Raw genomic sequence first — 18,738 nt, 5'->3', positions numbered from 1 at the left:
TGGATATCCGATCTTTGCTAGTAGTCTGAAGAGACCACGTCTGCTGACGAGGTCAAAGGCTTTGGTGAGATCTACGAAAGCAACATAGAGGGGCAACTGTTCGCGGTTTTTCTCCTATAGCTGGTGAAGGGAGAACAGCATGTCAATGGTGGATCTCTCTGCTGGAAAGCCACACTGTGCCTCAGGGTAGACACGCTCAGCCAACTTTTGGAGCCTGTTTAAAACGACTCAAGCGAAGACTTCCCCACTATGCTGAGCAGGGAGATTCCACAGTAGTTGTTGCAGTCACCGGGGTCGCCCTTGTTCTTATTGGCATTGGTGATGATATTGGCATTGCGCATGTCCTGTGGTACTGCTCCCTCATCCCAGCACAGGCAAAGCAGTTCATGGAATGCTGAGAGTCTAGCAAGCTTGGCACTCCTAATTATTTCAGGGGTAATGCCGTCCTTCCCAGGGGCTTTTCCACTGGCTGGAGAATCACTGGCATCACTGAGCTCCGATTTTGTTGGCTGTTCGTCCAGCTCATCCATGACTGGCAGAGACTGGGCTGCATTGAGGGCAGTCTCCGTGCTTGTATCCTATCTTGTGCCCAGTCCCATTCACCTATCATCCCTGTGCTTGCTGACTCTAAATTGGCTCCGAGTCCAGCAACTTCTTGAATTTAAAATTCTTATCCTTGTTTTCAAATCACTCCATGGCTTTGCCCCTCTTCTATCTCTGTAGCCTCTTCCAGCCCCACAACCCGCCGGAATCTCTGCGCTGCTCTAATTCTGGCCTCTTGAGCATCCCCGATATGTTAATCACTCCAACATCAGCAGCCATGTCTTCAGCTGCCTAGGCTGTAAGCTCTGGTATTCCCTTCCTAAATCTCTCCACATCTCTCCCTCCTTTTAAAGACACTCCTTAAAACCTACCTCTCTGACTAAGCTTTTGGTTATCTGTCCTAGTGTCTAGTCATGTAGCGCTCAAATTTTGTTTGATAATGCTCCTGTGAAGCACTTTGCGACGTTTCACTACATTAAAGATGCTGTACAAGTCCAAGTTGTTGCTGTTTATAAATAGTAAACATTGGAAATAGTTTCCTTCCTCTGAAAGCAAGAAATGTTTGCTTTTTTAGTGTTTGGTTTTAACTAAATGACTGGACATGTAGATCATTTTTCATTTCATTCCCTCTTTTTTTTTTTTCCCACTGTTGAGGTCTCGTCCCTTCTACTACAAAGGGTAGTAGTCAACAGTGTTTTTGTGAATGGAAAGCTGTTTACAGTGGCATTCCGCAGGGCTCAGTGCTGGGTCCCTTGCTGTTTGTGGTATATATTAATGATTTGGATTTAAATGTGGGAGGCATGATTGGGAAATTTGCTCATGACACAAAAATTGACAGTGTAGTTAATGGTGAAGAGGATAGCCTCAGACTCCAGTATGACATCAATGGTTTGGTTGAATGGATGGAAAACTGGCAAATGGAATTCAATCAAGATAAGTGTGAGGTAATGCATTTGGGAAGGGCAAATAAAGCAAGGGAATACACAATAAACGGGAGGATATTGCAAGGCGTAGAAGAAGTGGGAGACCTTGAAGTGCACGTCCACAGGTCCCTGAAGGTAACAGGACAGGGATGAAGAAGGCATATGGAATGCTTTCCTTTATTGGCTGAGGTATAAAATTCAAAAGCAGGGATGTAATGCTGGAACTGTATAAAACGCTGGTTAGGCCACAGCTAGAGTATTGCGTACAGTTCTGGTCACTGCATTACTGGAAGGGCATAATTGCTCTGGAGAGAGTACAGAGAAGATTTACAAGAATGTTGCCAGGGCTTGAAAGTAGCAGCTATGAGGAAAGATTGGAAACGCTAGGGTCGTCTTCCTTAGAACAGAGGAGGCTGAGGGGTGACTTGAAAAGATCGGTGTGTTTTGTAAAAAAAAAAGAATTGAGGGTAATTCAAACCACTTGAACACAAATACATTACAACCGAAGTGATTATTCTGCAATCACCCACTATATGTAGCACACACTTTTTGTAAATACCAATTTCCAAAGAACAACTATTTTGCATTATTTATTCGAAGGGCAGTTAGCTAACTTTCTTTTTCTTTTCAGCATTCTGTCATTCTAAATTGGCCCACTCCAGATTGTGAGATGGTAGCTTACAGGTATGTTCATGTTTTTGGTACCTCACGTAGTAATGGTTTTGATAACTTTCACCCGTCCCCCATGCAGTGAGTCACAACTGGGGTTCAAGGATAGATTATAAAATGTGTTCAAGAGCCAAGTAAACAGTTCAAGGTTTTCTGTTTTCAAGGCAATTTCAAAATGTTTGTGTCCAAATTTCTTGTGTACATTTATTTATTAAAGCTACTTACACAATTATATGATTTTGATTTTTTTTGATTGAGATACAGCACTGAAACAGGCCCTTCGGCCCACCGAGTCTGTGCCGACCATTAACCACCCATTTATACTAATCCTAGACTAATCCCATATACCCACCACATCCTCACCTGTCCCTATATTCCCCTACCACCTACCTAAACTAGGGGCAATTTATAATGGCCAATTTACCTATCAACCTGTAAGTCTTTTGGCTATGGGAGGAAACCGGAGCACCCGGAGGAAACCCACGCAGACACAGGGAGAACTTGCAAACTCCACACAGGCAGTACCCAGAATTGAACCCGGGTCGCTGGAGCTGTGAGGCTGCGGTGCTAACCACTGCGCCACTGTGCCGCCCCAAATATATCCACCTTTGCTTGGTAGCACTCTCATCTCTTGAATCAGAAGGTTGTGGCTTCATGCCTCAATCTAGAAACTTCAGCCCATAATCTAGACTTGCACTTCACTGCACTGTCAACAGTGCAACTATTGGATTAGACATTAAGTGAGGCCCTCTCTGTCCCCTCTGGTGGAGATGAAAAATTCCATGGCATTATTCAAGCAAGAGCAGGAGAGTTCTCCATTTATCCCTCACCAACACCACTAAAATAGTTTACCTGGTCATTTATCTGATTACTGTTTGTGGGACCTTGCTGCGTTTCCCTACATTACAACAGTGACAACATTTTTTTTAAAGAAGTATTTGTAGAATGTACAGTGCTTTGAGATATACTAAGGTTGTGAAAAGCACTAGATAAATGGAAGTTATATCTTTCTGTTATGTCTGGCCTTGCTGCAACAGTTCTATGAATTATATTCAAAAATGGAAAAAATGTCTGTGAACAGTGATATGAATGTGTTGAATGAGCACAATATTTCAGGGAGGGAAGATTGGAAAAAAACAATTTATGACAGTGCCCTGATCCAACAGTTCATTCGAATTTGTCTGTTTTGTGAATGTAGTACAATTTTTAGCTAAAAAGTTGAAAACTTTTTTTCCTTTTTGCTAACATGGACTAAATATTTATTTCCAGGTCATTCAGTCCATTTTTTCCATTGTTGGAATGTTCTGATACACCAGGAGTGCAGATTTGGGCTGTCTGGGCAATGCAGCATGTCTGTAGCAAAAATGGTAGGTGATGATTGTGGGCACATGCAGTAATGCATGTTTTTACATGAAAATAAAAGCAAAATATTGCAGATTCTGAAAGTTTGAAATAAAAACAGAAAATGCTGGAAATACTCAGCAGGTCTGGCAGCATTTGTGGAGAGAGTAGCAGAGTTAACATTTCAGGTCTGTGACCTTTCCACAGACATGACACGTTAATGCTTGTTTTTACATGTTTATTACAATTGAGCAGAATTAATTATGGTGTGTGTTTTCCTGTAAAACTTAATGATTTTGAAAGTGAATTTAGGTTATGAAGTGGGCCATTTTTCTGGTTTCTGTTGTATTTTTCAAAAATACATCTACATTATAATTGGAGTAACAGTTTTTAATTAATTAGCAGCTCACAACAAAAACTTAATGAGATGAGGCTCCATTTCTCTGTAGCCACAGTTCATAACAAAATTAGAACCAGGAATGCCTAATTATGGATTAACTTATTTGAAAGCTTTTAGTTTCCACTGCTCTGTCGTTTAACATGAAACAATTTTAACCTAACTCGCCAACCCGGAAACTGACTGAAATGGAATGGCCAATCATTTTCCTACTGAGTGGGTTCAATTAAAATTTCCCCATTGAAATTTCATATTAACCAGCAGAATTGTTGCAGGCAGAGCAGTGATTGCTTTGGAGTCTGTTAATTATCATAGCATTTATTCTGGCAGAGACCATTTTACTTCATTACACTTAAGATTGAAGAGTGACATCCAACTTCTCATTTTTTTGGTCTGTTCTACAGCACCCAGGTACTGTAGCATGCTGATCGAAGAGGGTGGAATGCAGAAACTGTACAACATTAAGAACCATCCTCAAATTTCACCAGATGTTCTGCGGATTGTTATTAGCATTATTGAAAATTTGGAGAAGTATATTATGCGCCATGGGAAGGTCTCCTCTTGTCACAAAAAGCCACAAGCTAAGCACAGTGTGCTCTAAGCAGTAACCAGATGTAACTGTTTTGGACAGATTGTACTAGTAAGTTTTTTTTTCTAAAGGTTTGGTAACGTGTAAACTCCTTATAAGTATTCAGTTTTGTAGAGATTTTGTGACTGTTATCCCACTCCCAATAGGGAGAGAAAAGAGATTAGCTGTTCTCGTTCTGCAGTAGCTTGGAATAGTAAGTGGCAGAAGAAATGTGAAACCTTTCATGTATGAATCTAAACACTGCTGTTATTGAAGCGTTTAAAGTATTAACATAAATGTTGCAAAATTTATTGTCTTTATAAGTGGTAACATACAGTTTTACAGCACAGAAGTTGGTCATTTGGTCTATTGTGTATGTGCTGGCTCTCTGCTACAGCAATCCAAAACAATCCATTTTCCCTTCTGTCTCCTGATAACCTTGTATTTTCCTCTGCTTCAGTATTTTATCCAATTTTCTCTTTTTCTCTTAAAGATGCAATGGTCTCTGCTTCAATCAGTCTCTGTGTGAAACCAATCCATGTTCCAATTTTAGTAAAGAATTTTTTTCTATTATCTTTCCTTACTCTAGTGATAAAACAATGCTGCCTTGCCAACGATTCCCCAACCAGCGTAAATAGTATTTCTTTAAATTTATGCAAGATATTGATTGAATGAGTAAAATCTTCTTAAATCCCCTCTTTTCTTATCCTTTTCTGCTTCAATGTCGATAGTCTCATTATCATTATCTTCCTAGCCATTGTTTCCCATCACTGGCATCATTCGAGTGAATCTATGTTGTATGTTCTCTATGGCTTTAATATCCATCCTATAATGGAGTGCCCCAAACTACCACAGACAAATCTTTCATTCTCCCTTTACTCTTGTGCTTTGTGCTCCTATTTATAAGAGCTATTGGTCCTTAACTTTATAGCTGTATTTACCTGCATGCAGACTTTCAAGGAATTGTGTGTGAAGTCCTGGGTGTGTCTCTTTTCCATTTCTACGTCCTTTCCTTATTTTTCTCATTTGACTTCCATTTAAACATTCAGATTCATTTTATGGTGCTACACTAAAATCCATCTTCGTATATTGTTATGAATTCTTGAAATCCTTCCATATAAAAAGTTTTAACAACTTAGTCTTTCACTCCTCCCTTGTGTCTGGTGTATTCAAGAGCAGTCCTCAAGTGGAGTCCAGTTTTAAAGTTGGATTCTTCTTGGAACAGACTTTAAAGCATTCGGGCCTGTTTCAGTGCTGTATCTCTAAACTAAACTAAACTCTTTAAATAAATGTACTTCAAATCCTTGATGCAGTGTTATTTTAAAGGAGACTTTTTGAAAGTACTCTTTCCCTCTAATTAGTCCCAGTCCCCTAGAAAATTTAAAGTAATGCTGCTTCCCATAGGTGATTATTGTATAGTTCAATCTATATGTTTACCATGCTATAAAAGTTTGTTGCCTGTGTTTTAATGTTGTTAAACTGGACAGCTGTGCATAGTGCTTATTATTCTGATTGTAGAAGGAACACACTTGATATGTAATTCATGTGTTCAAATACTTTGTCTTACTGGTTTGGCACTTACTGGTCCTACATACTATACTCCAGATGCAGATCAAGTACTGTACTTCTGGTGCTGTAGCTAGGACTTGCTTTGTGTTGGATTCCTGCTGAGTTCAGGCTGAGCACTGCACTTGTAATGTTGTGGCTGCGACTTGGTTTGAGTTTAGCACTTGGGCAGGATTATCGAGTGAATCGCCCTGCTGTTTGTGACTTAATAAATGGGGTTCACTGTACTTTTGGGAGTGGGCGGGGGGAGGTTGTCGGTGGAGGGAGAGATTCAATGCATTCTACCCATGAGGTGAAATTTCAGTTATTGAGTCAGAAAACTGATTCTTGCATCCTTCCAGTGACGGAGTTTGCAAAACTAGCAATGATTAGTATTCTTCCCAGTCTTGGCTATAATTTACAGTTTCTTTTAATTACAGCCTAGTAATAACTTTCTCCAAAGTATTCATCAAACTATGTTGTACAATATTAGAAATGAATACCATAATGAAACTGTGGGAGTAACAAGTCTCAAAAATTGTATTTACTTTTTCAAACAGGCGGACGGTGGTTCATTTACAAAGAAATGTGCAACGCGTAACCTTTTTATTTCTGAAAACTATGAAGACGACTTCCATGATTGTAACTGTATGCTATTAAACATTTCTAAGCTAATCTAGGTGCAGTAAGAATATATCACAGTGGAGTGTTGGTGTGGTTTGTGGTATTGTCTTTGCAGATATTTTGTTCTACCAAAAGCAGCTTTTGTTTGAATAAATGCTGCTGATGAAATGTTTACTTAATCTGGATGTCATTCATATACCTACTTTATAAAGAATGAATTCATGTGTAAAATAGCTGAACTGTGATTAGCTTAAACATGTTTGATCTCTCTCCAGCCCCCACTCACTTTTTAAAAATATTTTGTACAAAATGATAATGACTCCTTCAGGGGAAACTGGTGTTTGAAATTGCCAAACTACTTTGTATTAACGTTTTTGTCGTTCATATTGCTTGTACAGGTAAATGTTTTAACGTATCATTGGTTTTAAGATGATTTTCTGCTCAGAGACTCTTGCCATTAATACCTCATTTAAAAAAAAACCATTATATTAAAATTATGATTTTACAATATTCTACCTTCTGTAAATTCTAATGGTCTTTAGGGGAACTGATTTGGAATTACTGGGACATTTTTAAGAATTTGTTCATGGGAAGTGGGCGCTGCTTTCTAGGCCAGCATTTATTGCCCATCCTTATTGCTCTTGAAGGTGGTGGTGTGCTGCATACTTGAACTGCTGCAGTCCATCTGGTGTAGGTACACCCACAGTGCTGTCAGGGAGAAAGTTCCAGGATTTTGAACCAGCAACAGTGAAGAATGGCGATTATAGTTCCAAGTCAGGGATGTTGTGTGCTTGGAAGGGAACTTACAGTTGGTGGTGTTCCCACGTGTCTGCTGCCCTCATCTTTCTAGGTGAGAGGTCACTGGTTTGGAAGGTGCTGTCGAAGGAGGCGTGGTGATTTGCTGCAATACTTCTTGTATATGTTACACATTGCTGCCACTGTGCTTTGGTGTTGGAGAGAGTTAATGTTTATAGTGGTAGATGGGGTGCCAATAAAGAAGGCTGCTTTGTTCTGTATGGTGTCAATCTTCCTGAGTGACTTTGGAGCTGTACTCATCTAGGCAAGTGGAGAGTATTCCATTGTACTTCTGACTTGTGCCTTGTAGATAGTGGGCAGGCTTTGTGGAGTCAGGAGGTGGGTTGCTTGATGCAGAATTCCCAGCCTCTGACCTGCTCTTGTAGCCACTATACTTATGTGACTACTGCAGTTTAATTTCTGGTGAATGGTAACCCCCAGGGTGATTGTTTTTGCGATTGGAAGCCTGTGATCAGTGGTGTACTGCAGGGATCTGTGCTGGGACCCTTGCTGTTTGTCGTGTACATTAATGATTTAGACGTGAATATAGGAGGTATGATCAGTAAGTTTGCAGATGACACAAAAATTAGTGCCGTCAATATTGAGGAAAGCCTTAGATTACAGGACGATATAGATAGGCTGGTAAGATGGCAGAGCTTTGGCAAATGGAATTTAATCTTGAGAAGTGTGGGGTGATACATTTTGGGAGGACTAACAAGGCAAGGGAATATACAATGGATGGTAGGACCCTAGGAAGTACAGAGGGTCAGAGGGGCCTTGGTATACCTGTCCATAGATCACTGAAGGCAGCAGCACAGGTAGATAAGGTGGTTAGAAAGGCATATGGGATACTTGCCTTTATTAGCTGAGGCATAGAATATAAGAGCAGGGAGATTATGATGGAGCTGTATAAAACGGCTAGTTCGGCCACAGCTGGAGTACTGTGCTCAGTTCTGGTCACCACACTATAGGAAGGATGTGATTGCATTGGAGAGGGTGCAGAGGAGATTCACCAGAATGTTGCCTGGGCTGGAGCATTTTCAGCTATGGAGAGAGAGGATAGGCGAGGGTTGTTTTCCTTCGAGCAGAGAAGGCTGAGGTAGAGACCTAATTTATACAAAATTATGAGGGACATAGATAGGAAGAAACTTTTTCCCTTAGTGACGGTGTCAATAACCAGGGGGCATAAATTTAGGTAAGGGACAGGCGGTTTAGAGGGGATTTGAGGGAAAAAAATTTCACCGAGGGTGGATGGAATCTGGAACGCACTGCCTAAAGGGGTGGTAGAGGCGGGAACCCTCGCAACATTTAAGAAGTATTTAGATGAGCACTTGAAATGCCATAGCATTCAAGGCTATGGGCCAAGTGCTGGAAGATAGGATTAGGACAGGTGCTTTATGGCCAGCATGGACACGATGGGCCAAAGGGCCTGTTTTTGTGCTGGAAAACTCTGGCTCTAGCCCTGTGTTGTAGCTTCATCAGGCTGACACCTCATTCTTGGGTATGTCTGGTGCAGCTCCTGGCATGCCCTCCTGCACTCTTAATTGAACCAGGGTTGGTCCCCCCAGCTTGATGGTAATGGTAGAGTGGGGCATATACTGGGTCATGAAGTTAGATTTTTTTTTAATTCAATCCTTCATGGGATGTGGGTGTCACTGGCTAGGCCAGCATTGCCCTTGAACTGAGTGGCCATTTCAGAGGACATTTAAGAGTCAACCACATTGCTGTGGGTCTGGAGTCACATGTCAGCCAGACCAGGTCAGGATGACAAATTTCCTTCCCTCAAGGTCATTAGTGAACCAGATGGGTTTTTACAACAATTGACAATGGTTTCATGGTCAACATTAGACTAGTATTTTAATTCCAGATTTTTATTAATTGAATTCAGATTTCACCATCTGCTGTGGTGGGATATGAACCTATTTCCCCTGAGGATTTGGCTGAGCCTCTGGTTACTAGTCCAGTGACATGACCACTAGGCCACCGTCTCTCCAATTCCAATACAGTTCTGCTGCTGCTGATGGCCCACAACGCGTCATGGATGCCCAGTTTTGCGTTGCTAGATATATAAAATCTATCCCAGTTTGCACAGTGGTAGGGCCACACAACACGATGGTGGGTATCCTCAATTTGAAGACAAGTCTAGACTTGTCTCCACAAGGACTGTGTGGTGGTCACTCTTACTGATACTGTCATGGACAGATGCATCTGCGACAGGTAGATTGGTGAGGACAAGGTTAAGTAGGTATTTCCCTCTTGGTTCCCTTTGCACCTGTCGCAGACCCAGTCTAGCAGCTGTATCCTATTGGACTTGGCCAGCTCGGTCAATATTGGTGCTACCAAGCCTTTCTTGGTGATGGATGTTGAAGCCCCTCACCCAGAGTACATTCTGTGCCCTTGCTACCTTCAGTGCTTCATCCAATTGGCATTCAACATGCAGAAGCAGTGATGCATCAGTCAAAGGTGGGGTGGGTTACAGTAAGTGGTAATCAGCAGGAGGTTTCTTTGCCCATGTTTGACATGATGCCACGAGACTTAATGGGGGCCAGAGTCAATGTTGAAGACTCCCAAGGCAACTCCCTCCTGCCTGTATACAATGGTGCCGCCACGTCAGGGATATTGTAAGGTATGGTTCCATCAGTATGACTGGACTAGTCTGTGGGACAGCTCTTCCAATTTTGGCATAAGCCCCTAGATGTTAGTAAGGAGGGTCGACAGGGCTGGATTTGACCGTGTCGTTTTAGGTCTATGCCAGGTGGTCTGTCCAGTTTCAACCACATTGCTGTAGGTCTGGAGTCACAAGTAGACCAGACCAGGTAAGGACGGCAGATTTCCTTCCCTAAAGGGCATCAGTGAACCAGATGGGTTTTTACAACAATTGACAATGGTTTCATGGTCGCCATTAATTCCATGTTTATTAATTGAATTCAAGTTTCACCATCTGCCATGGTGGGACTCCAACCCATGTCCCCAGAGCATTCGCTTAGGCCTAGTGACATTACCACTACACTACTGCCTCCCTCAGTGAAAGCACACAATCTGACTTGGAACACCATTGAGCCCAGCTGTTTTTCTGGTTCAACTAACTGTTTATTATGGGTGAGTCTTTGGTGGGACTACTGTCTATGACATAAGGAGCTAGAAGATTTGACTGCAGAAGTGTAAATGTCTGAATACAAGTTTGACCCACTTGCTGCTGGTCCTGGAGTAGCAAAATTGCTACCACTTGCACAGTCCAAAAATTTTGTACAATAGACCAAGTGTAAGTGAAGGCTTTGGCTGCCCCTTTATGGATCCTCTGCTATGAGACTGCTTAATTTTCATGGGCGTGCTGGGTCAGTGATTCTATATCTCAGCTGCAATGTCCTGAGAACTGACATGTGCAAGACATAGAAAATCAGATCCAACAAAACTAGATGTGGAGGAACTGACTGAACAGGACTCCGTTGAAATGACCAGGTCACTGAAGGAGCTAGATTTTGACTTTTTTTTTCACCAGCATCCTGCGAGAGTCAGTTTCTCGTATCCAGCTTCCCTCACATAGTCATCTATATTCACGATTTATACAAAAATATTCAAAAGCAAAAAGCCCTGTAAGACCAGAAGAAGAGAATGTTCAAGCTAATCACAATTCTTTTGACTTCTAGATTTTTAACTTGACTAGGTATTCAGGGGAGGAGCCAGATCCATCCAACTACTGTTTGCCCAAATTCCTTTCCTGGCTCCCATGTTTGCTGAGTTTGTAAATGGTTCCCTCTCCTCAGACACTGTCCCACTCCCTTTCAAAATTGCTATCATCACCCTTCTCTTCAAAATACCCACTCTTACCCCTTCAGTCCTCAAAATATTCCTTCAGCTCCCTTTACACATGGGAGAGTTTCAGACAGAAAATATTTCCACGTGTTCTTGTGGACATTGTCAGCTCTTGTCTGTATGCTCATCTTTCCTGAAATTTTCTCTTTGAATCCTTTTAATCAGCTTTCCACTCTTCGCAAGAAAACAGTCTTTATAAAAGTCATAAACAATATTCTTTGACTGAGGTTTATTATCCCCTCTCACGCTACAGTCCTTGACATGGTCAACCATGCCATTCTTCTTTCAACACTGCCTCTCTCTCTGTCCAGCTTCCAGCACTTGAGATGCATATCCAGACTTCTTTTGAATGAGTTGAGGGTTTCTGCCTCAACTACCCTTTCAGGCAGTGAGTTCCAGACCACCACCACCCTTTGGGTGAAAACCCTTCGTCATCTCCCCATAAATCTTTCTACTAATCACTTTAAATCTATGCCCCCTCGTCACTGACCTCTCTGCTAAGGTAAATAAGCCCTTCACCTCCACTCCATCCAGGCCCCTCACAATTTTGTACATTTCAATCAGATCACCCCTCAGCCTTTTCTGTTCCAAGGAGAATACCCCCAGCCTATCCAATCTTTCCTCATACCTGCATTTTTCCAGTCCCGGCACTATTCTCGTAAATCTCCTCTGTACCCTCTCTAGGTCATTCTTGACTAGATGGTCATAGTATAAAAATAGGAAAGTTTTACTGCAGGTGTACAGGACCTCGCTGAGACCACATCTCATTGGAGACATTGGTCTCCTTGTTTGAAAAAGAATACAGTTGCATTAGAAGCAGTTCATAGAAGCTTCACTTGACTAATTCTGGGGATGAAGGGCTTATCTGAAAGGTTGAACAGGTTCGGCCTATCCCCATTGGAGTTTAGAAGAATAAGAGATGATATTGAAACATACAAGAGCCTGAGGGAACTTGATAGTGAATACTGGAAGAATGTTTCCTCTTGTGGAGGAGACTAGAACTAGGGGACAAGTTTAATAAGAGGTCTCCCTTTTAAGACAGGGATGAGAAGAAATTATTTTCTCTGTGGGTCATTAGGCTGTGGAATTCTCTTCCCCAGAAAGCAGTGGAGGCTGGGTCACTAAATTTATTCAAGGCTGAGTTAGATAGATTTTTGAAAGACAAGGGACTTGAGGGTTCTGGAGGGCAGACAGGAAATTGGAGTTGAGACCACAGCAAGATCAGCCATGATCTCATCAAATGGTGGAGCAGGCTCAAAGAACTGAATGCCCTGCTCCTACATTCCTACTTAGCTACAACATCTCCAGTAGTAGCTCTTCCTCCTGCTGTCCCCCCTGCCCCAACACAATCTACTTACTGTCCTTGGCTATCTGATTTGCAAACGGAGCCAAGCTTCCACATGGACAATGCTGTCTTGACCCCTCCTGCCTCTGTCCTTTTAGTTTGCTTGTCCAACATCGAATCTTGAAAGAGCTACAATGTGCTCCAGCTGAACATTCGTGAGACTGAAGCCATCCTCAGCCCCTACCACAAACTCCATAAACCTGACTGCATCTTCCTCTTCAGTCGCTGTCAGCCTAAACCATACTGTTCAGTTTTTGTATCATATTCAAAACGGAGCCGAGCTTCAATCTCTATACAAAATGTGAAGAGAAAAAGATTGGTTAAGACAAATGTAGGTCCCTTACAGGCAGAAACAAGGACAATTATAATGGAGAACAAAGAAATGGCAGAACAATTAAACACATACTTTGATTCTGTCTTCACAAAGGAAGACACAAATAACCTCCCAGACATGTTAGGGAACCAAGGGTCTAATGAGAGGAAGCACTGAAGGAAATCAGTATTTGTAAAAAAATGCTAGGCAAATTAATGGGGTTAAAGGCTGACAAATGCCCAGGGCATGATAATCTACATCCCAGAGTACTAAAGGAAGTGGCCCTGGCAATAGTGGATGCATTGTTTTATTTTATTTTTTTTATTTAGAGATACAGCACTGAAACAGGCCCTTCGGCCCACCGAGTCTGTGACGACCAACAACCACCCATTTATCCTAACCCTACAGTAATCCCATATTCCCTACCACCTACCTACACTAGGGGCAATTTACAATGGCCAATTTACCTATCAACCTGCAAGTCTTTGGCTGTGGGAGGAAACCGGAGCACCCGGCGAAAACCCACGCGGTCACAGGGAGAACTTGCAAACTCCGCACAGGCAGTACCCAGAATTGGTGGTCATCTTCCAAAATTCTATAGACTGGAGCAGTTCCTACAGATTGGAGGGTGGCAAATGAAACCCCACTATTTTAAAAAAAAAGAGGAAAAAAAACAGAACTACAGACCAGTTAGCCTTACATTAGTAGTGGGGAAAATGCTAGAGTCTATTATAAAGGATGTGATTGCAAACACCTGGAAAGCATAAACAGGATTGGGCAAAGTCAGGCATGGGTTTAATGAAAGGGAAATCATGCTTAAATCTACTGGAGTTTTTTGAGGAAGTAACTAGTAGAATAAATATGGGAGAACCAGTAGATTATGGTGTATTTGGATTTTCAGAAGGCTTTTGATAAGGTCCCACATAAGCCGTTAGTGTGCAAAATTAGAGTACATGGGATTGGGGGGGTTAATATACTGGCATGGATTGAGAATTGGTTGACAGACAGGAAAGAGAGTAGGAATAAATGGGTCTTTTTCTGGGTGGCAGGCAGTGACTAGTGGGGTACTGCCAGGATCAGTGCTTGGGCCCCAGTTATTCACAAGATATATTAATGACTTAGGTGAGGCAACTAAATGTAACATTTCCAAGTTTGCAGATGACACAAAGCTGGGGGAGAATGTGAGCTGTGAGGAGGATGCAAAGAGGCTCCAATGAGATTTGCATGAGTGGGCAAATGCATAGCGGATGCAGTAGAACGTGGATGAATGTGAGATTATTCACTTTGGTTGTTTAAAAACAGAAAGGCAGATTATTGATAGATTGGGAAAGGGGAAGGTGCAACGAGACCTAGGTATCTTTGTACACCAGTTGCTGAAAGCAAGCATTCAAGTGCAGCAAGCAATTAGGAAGGAAAATTGTATGTTGGCCTTCATTGCAAGAGGATTTGAGTACAGGAGCAAGGATGTCTTACTGTAGTTATACAGAGCCTTGGTGTGACCAACTCTGGAGTATTGTGTACAGTTTTGGTCTCCTTATCTGAGGAAGGATGTTCTTGCCATGGAGGGAGTGCAAAGAAGATTTACTAGGCTGATTCCTGGAAGGGCAGGATTGACATATGAGGAGAGATTGGGTCAACTAGGCCTATATTCACTAGAGGGGATCTCATTGAATTTTATAGGTTTCTAACAGTACTAGACAGGGAGGATATTCCCGATGGCTGGGGAGTCCAGAACCAGGGGTCACAGTCTCAGGCTACGGGGTATGCCATTTAGAACCGAGATGAGGAGAAATTTCTTCACTCAGATGGTGGTGAACCTGTGGAATTCTCCACTGCAGAAGGCAGTGGAGGCCAAGTCATTAGAGAAGGAGATAGATATATTTCTTAATGCCAAAGGGATTATGGGGAGAAAGCAGGAACAGAGTACTGAATTAGACAATCAGCCGTGATCTTTTTTGAATCGCCTACTCCTGCTCCTATTTTCTGTGTCCAGACTCAACTATTTGAAAAACTTGATCTTATCCAAGTCTCTGCTGGTTATATCATGTTGCATACATAAGCAAGCAAGATATCACTCCTGTCCTCACTGACCCTTATTAACTCAATCTCCATTATATCAAATGTTAAAATTCTCCTTTATGGTTAAATCTCCATGGCCTTGCTGTTCCCTGTATCACTATCTCTAGCAAACTGTCTCCAATCTGCCTTCAACCACCTGAGCCCCATGTTTTGGAATTCCCTTCCTAAACCCCTCCAAGAGATTTTGTAAAATTTACCATGTTGGCTATGGTTTTCGACACCCCTCCTTATAGCTCCTTTGTATATGTGTCTGTTTTTCTCTCTTTCCCCCACCAAAAAAAACTTGACATTTATCAATATTAAATACCAGTTGTTTGCTTTTCAACTAGTATAGCTGTAGTGAGATTTCAAAGGGCATTGCCTATGTAAAATTTTGCAATTATACAGAAACTGATTTACTTACTTCCTCTTCTCACTAATTTTCTTCTCCTGATCTTGGTGGATGATGGTAACAATTTTCTGTGCCTCTGTTCACATATGAACCTCAGACGTTGAAATGTTAGGTTATTAATCACTGGAAGCAGCTTGAAGTACAGTTTGATCTTGTCCTCACTCAATGTCTACACAACATCCATACATGTTATACTTCTAGTAGGAATAACTAGACAGCTGATCAGCTAACTCAGCACAAATTGGGGATCAAACCAATTGTCCTACAGTCAAGGACATGTCACTGCTCTGCCCTATCCTCCAACTTTTGTACACAGCTGCTGCCACAAAGTGCATTTTTTGGGTCACTGGACATACCAGTGATAGCACCATTTGTAGAAGGGCTCCTCTTGTACTATAAAATCATGAAGCAAGGTTTTATGTGGAAGATACAACAGCACAGTCTGCTTACCAACATCCAACTATTAAAGGATGGGATCGTTTCCTCATTACCAAATTTAATTTGGAGCTTAAAGTTAAGTTTAAAGTTTCAAAATATTGCTTGTATTTTCATACATTTAAAAAAGCAAACATTTACCATACAAGAGACAGTAGAAACCAATACTGTCACCATTTGAATATTTGAAATAACTGATCACAACAAAGTCAACTTTCCAAAGCCACAACTCATCTCATGCAATGTTGTAGTAGTATGGTTAGTAGCAGTTTACCATTGTTGAAACATTATTAATCTGTATGATCTAATAAGATTATAAATAATTACTAAAGGACTGCTAATTGTTAACTGGTTTACTGTAAAGCACTCTGAGGATAGTTCAAAGATTGTACTGCTGCTCAACACAGCCTCAACTGAGTAATGTTCCAATCAGAATGGCTGTTTTGAGTAGACAGGAATGAGTGGAAGAAAATAAAACGAAACACTGAACAAAGCAGCAGCTGACCAATAATAATAATCAGCTGCGGTAGAAGTGCTGATAAATAGCACACAGCTTTCCATACAATGAGAACATTATCCTGGATGTGAGTGGTACGACAAATTATACTAGATGCTGAAACCAACTGAAAATTTCAGTAATCTCCATAAAGGTAGTCTGTCAAGACGTTTATGTAAAGGTTCAGTATTTAAGCAACCCTGTCGCTGTAGCTGGAACATGAGAGGTATAATATTCATGGTATCGATCTGAGACTTGTTTCATTTTATTCTCCAGTAAAATGCGGTAATCGTTTTTCTTTAAATGCTGCCATCCCCTCCAACCGGTCTTTTGTAGGAATGACCTGTATTGGCAAAAGGTATAAATAACTCACCAAAATATTTTAGATACATTTTCCAAAGTCTTCCAAGCCCAAAACAGAATTGTGAGGTTTTTAAAAAAGCAGCAAGGACACTCCATACCTGAGCATAACACATTTCTTCAATTGCCATTCCAGATGAAATATCTACCTACAGAGAATTGGAAATTGTTTCATATTAATATATGCTAAAGATAAGTCAAATGTTGCTTTAATTGGACAATACAGTAAACTATAAAATTAACTTGCACTGTGCAAATTCTGTAGTTTTAACAGTTGAATGAGAAATATTCTTTTCCGAATGAGAACCTTATTAGGAAATTCATTCTTCATAGATGTTTTAGTTTCACAGACTTACTTTGATCATGCCAGTATTTAGTTGAAATGCCAATCATTTAGTCAAGGAAAGTCTGACTTTTTTTTTTAAAAACTCAAATCCGTCAGAATAATAAAGTTTGAGATTGAGGAAAGTACATTTGGTCCATCTAGCTTGTCTCTTACTTCATTTGAATTGTCCCTTGCATCCAACTCTGGCTTCAGTATCTCATCTGGTGGTTTAATTCAACGTATATGACTCAAAACATTTTCATTTAAATCAGTTTTATACTTGACTTTCACAAGACAAAGCGGATACAGATAAATTTTCATGTACTGCTTGAAAAAGTGTTATTTTTAAATGGTGATCTTTGAATCCATGTGCTGAAGAGTTCACTTAGTATTCTGTATAGTTTGTACAGGAATCATGTTAATTTTTTAAAGCAAATTTGTTTTAGTTTAATACTAGAATTCAATTGTGCCCATCTCTCCACCAATACTGTTTTGTGTACAAATTTAAAATTACAACAAGCTAGCTACTTCAACTTTATCCAGCAAGTAGCTAAGTCAGACGGATCAGGAGAGACTCCAGGTTCAAACCCTCATCAGCGCCGAGTTAGTTGATCTGAGCTAGGACAGCAGTAGACATGCTACAATTAGCCTCAACTCAACACCGCAAGGGGAAGGGAAGCGACAACTAGCAGCTGGATTTTACCAAGCCCACGACATCGGGCTCTGTGGCGGGGTGGGGGGGAGAATATGGGTCCGGCAGGGCCCGGCCCGATCCTCCTGGTGGTGAGATTCTGTGGCGATGGGACCTGAATTTCAATTTTTAAAATGAATACATTTCAATAAACTTACCTTCCATTTTCCAGCACACCTCGATCCTCAGTGTGGTGGCTGTCACCTATGCCTTCAAATCCCCGTCTGGGGAAAGCCATGTGACACTAGTGGAGAGGGGGAAGGAGGTAGGATTCTCAGTGTGGGAGTGGGATCAAATAAATGTAATGGGTGTAGGGGATGGTGGGAAGGGGTGAACTTTAAACTTTGTGCAGTCTTGGGGGGTGGGGCGAAGGTCAGATTTAAAAGGTGTGTTTTAAGGGGGGAGGAGAGGAGGGCAAATAGTTAATGTAATTGTTATTGGAGGAGTTAGAAATTTGAGAGAACTTTGGGGGTTGTGGGGGTGGGGTGGTGTAAGTTGGAAAATTGAAATTTGCTGGCAGTGTTGGCTGTCCTTTAAAAATGGCGCCAGCGCACAGGCAGCTGACGCCATTGCCGGGGACAGACTGCCCGCCCCCTCCGTGATTGGGGGGTGGGGGGCCCGGCTATTTAAGTCAGCCGCCGTGCGGGAGATTGCAGCAGCTCTTTGACATGTGGGCTGCCATTTTTTCAGCTTGCTGCTGGCTATCAACCACTGCTGGCAAATGCAAGAGTTTAGATACCAGACAAAAACATGATTGGGTTTGGTTAGTCTACCTGTCACATTTAGATAGTCAGTCACTACTTGTCCAGGCTCAATCATGAAGAATGACTGCCAACACTGGTGGAGCTATTAGCAGTTTTCAGGAAGAGAGGAAATATTAGCAAAGAAAATACAAATACAACTAGATGATCTTCTTCAAAGCTAAAGTAGAATCAGGATGGTGAAATAATTGGACTCAACTCCATACACTGGGTTTAGTGCCAGCTTCGTTCAGTGATTATCAAGTGGTTGGTTCAAGCTCTACTCCAGAACTTGAACACTTAATAGGGTGACACTTCTGTATAGTACTGGAAGAATGCTGCAAT

At 41.5% G+C, this 18,738-nt stretch overlaps 2 protein-coding genes across 4 annotated transcripts in view; one reads left to right on the top strand and one right to left on the bottom strand.

Moving 5' to 3' along the window:
- Positions 1–16,274, top strand: part of zyg11 (zyg-11 family member, cell cycle regulator) — an 82,980-nt gene extending 66,706 nt beyond the window's left edge. The window contains exons 13-16 of the mRNA XM_068037123.1: positions 2,098–2,150; positions 3,405–3,502; positions 4,278–4,513; positions 6,547–16,274. Of these exons, the coding sequence (XP_067893224.1) occupies positions 2,098–2,150; positions 3,405–3,502; positions 4,278–4,474 (348 nt within the window). The 3' untranslated portion in view covers positions 4,475–4,513; positions 6,547–16,274. The remainder of the gene's footprint in view (positions 1–2,097; positions 2,151–3,404; positions 3,503–4,277; positions 4,514–6,546) is intronic.
- Positions 4,729–18,738, bottom strand: part of echdc2 (enoyl CoA hydratase domain containing 2) — a 39,956-nt gene continuing 25,946 nt past the window's right edge. Inside the window, exons 9-11 of one of the 3 annotated variants that reach the window (XR_010975504.1) lie at positions 16,739–16,786; positions 12,577–16,620; positions 4,729–4,962 (exon numbers count right to left, since the gene is read on the bottom strand). Coding sequence is in view for 1 of the 3 variants with exons in the window: in XM_068037124.1 (XP_067893225.1) it covers positions 16,543–16,620; positions 16,739–16,786 (126 nt within the window). In the remaining 2 variants the exon portion in view is untranslated. Of the gene's footprint in view, positions 16,621–16,738; positions 16,787–18,738 lie in introns of all 3 variants that reach the window. The other 2 variants (XR_010975505.1, XM_068037124.1) reach the window with 2 other exon arrangements.

The sequence above is a fragment of the Heterodontus francisci genome, chromosome 8 (assembly GCF_036365525.1).
Source record: "Heterodontus francisci isolate sHetFra1 chromosome 8, sHetFra1.hap1, whole genome shotgun sequence".
In the NCBI taxonomy this organism is placed as follows: Eukaryota; Metazoa; Chordata; class Chondrichthyes; order Heterodontiformes; family Heterodontidae; genus Heterodontus; species Heterodontus francisci.
The sequence above is the reverse complement of the archived record's forward strand: the minus strand, read 5'-3'. Positions and strand labels throughout refer to the sequence as shown.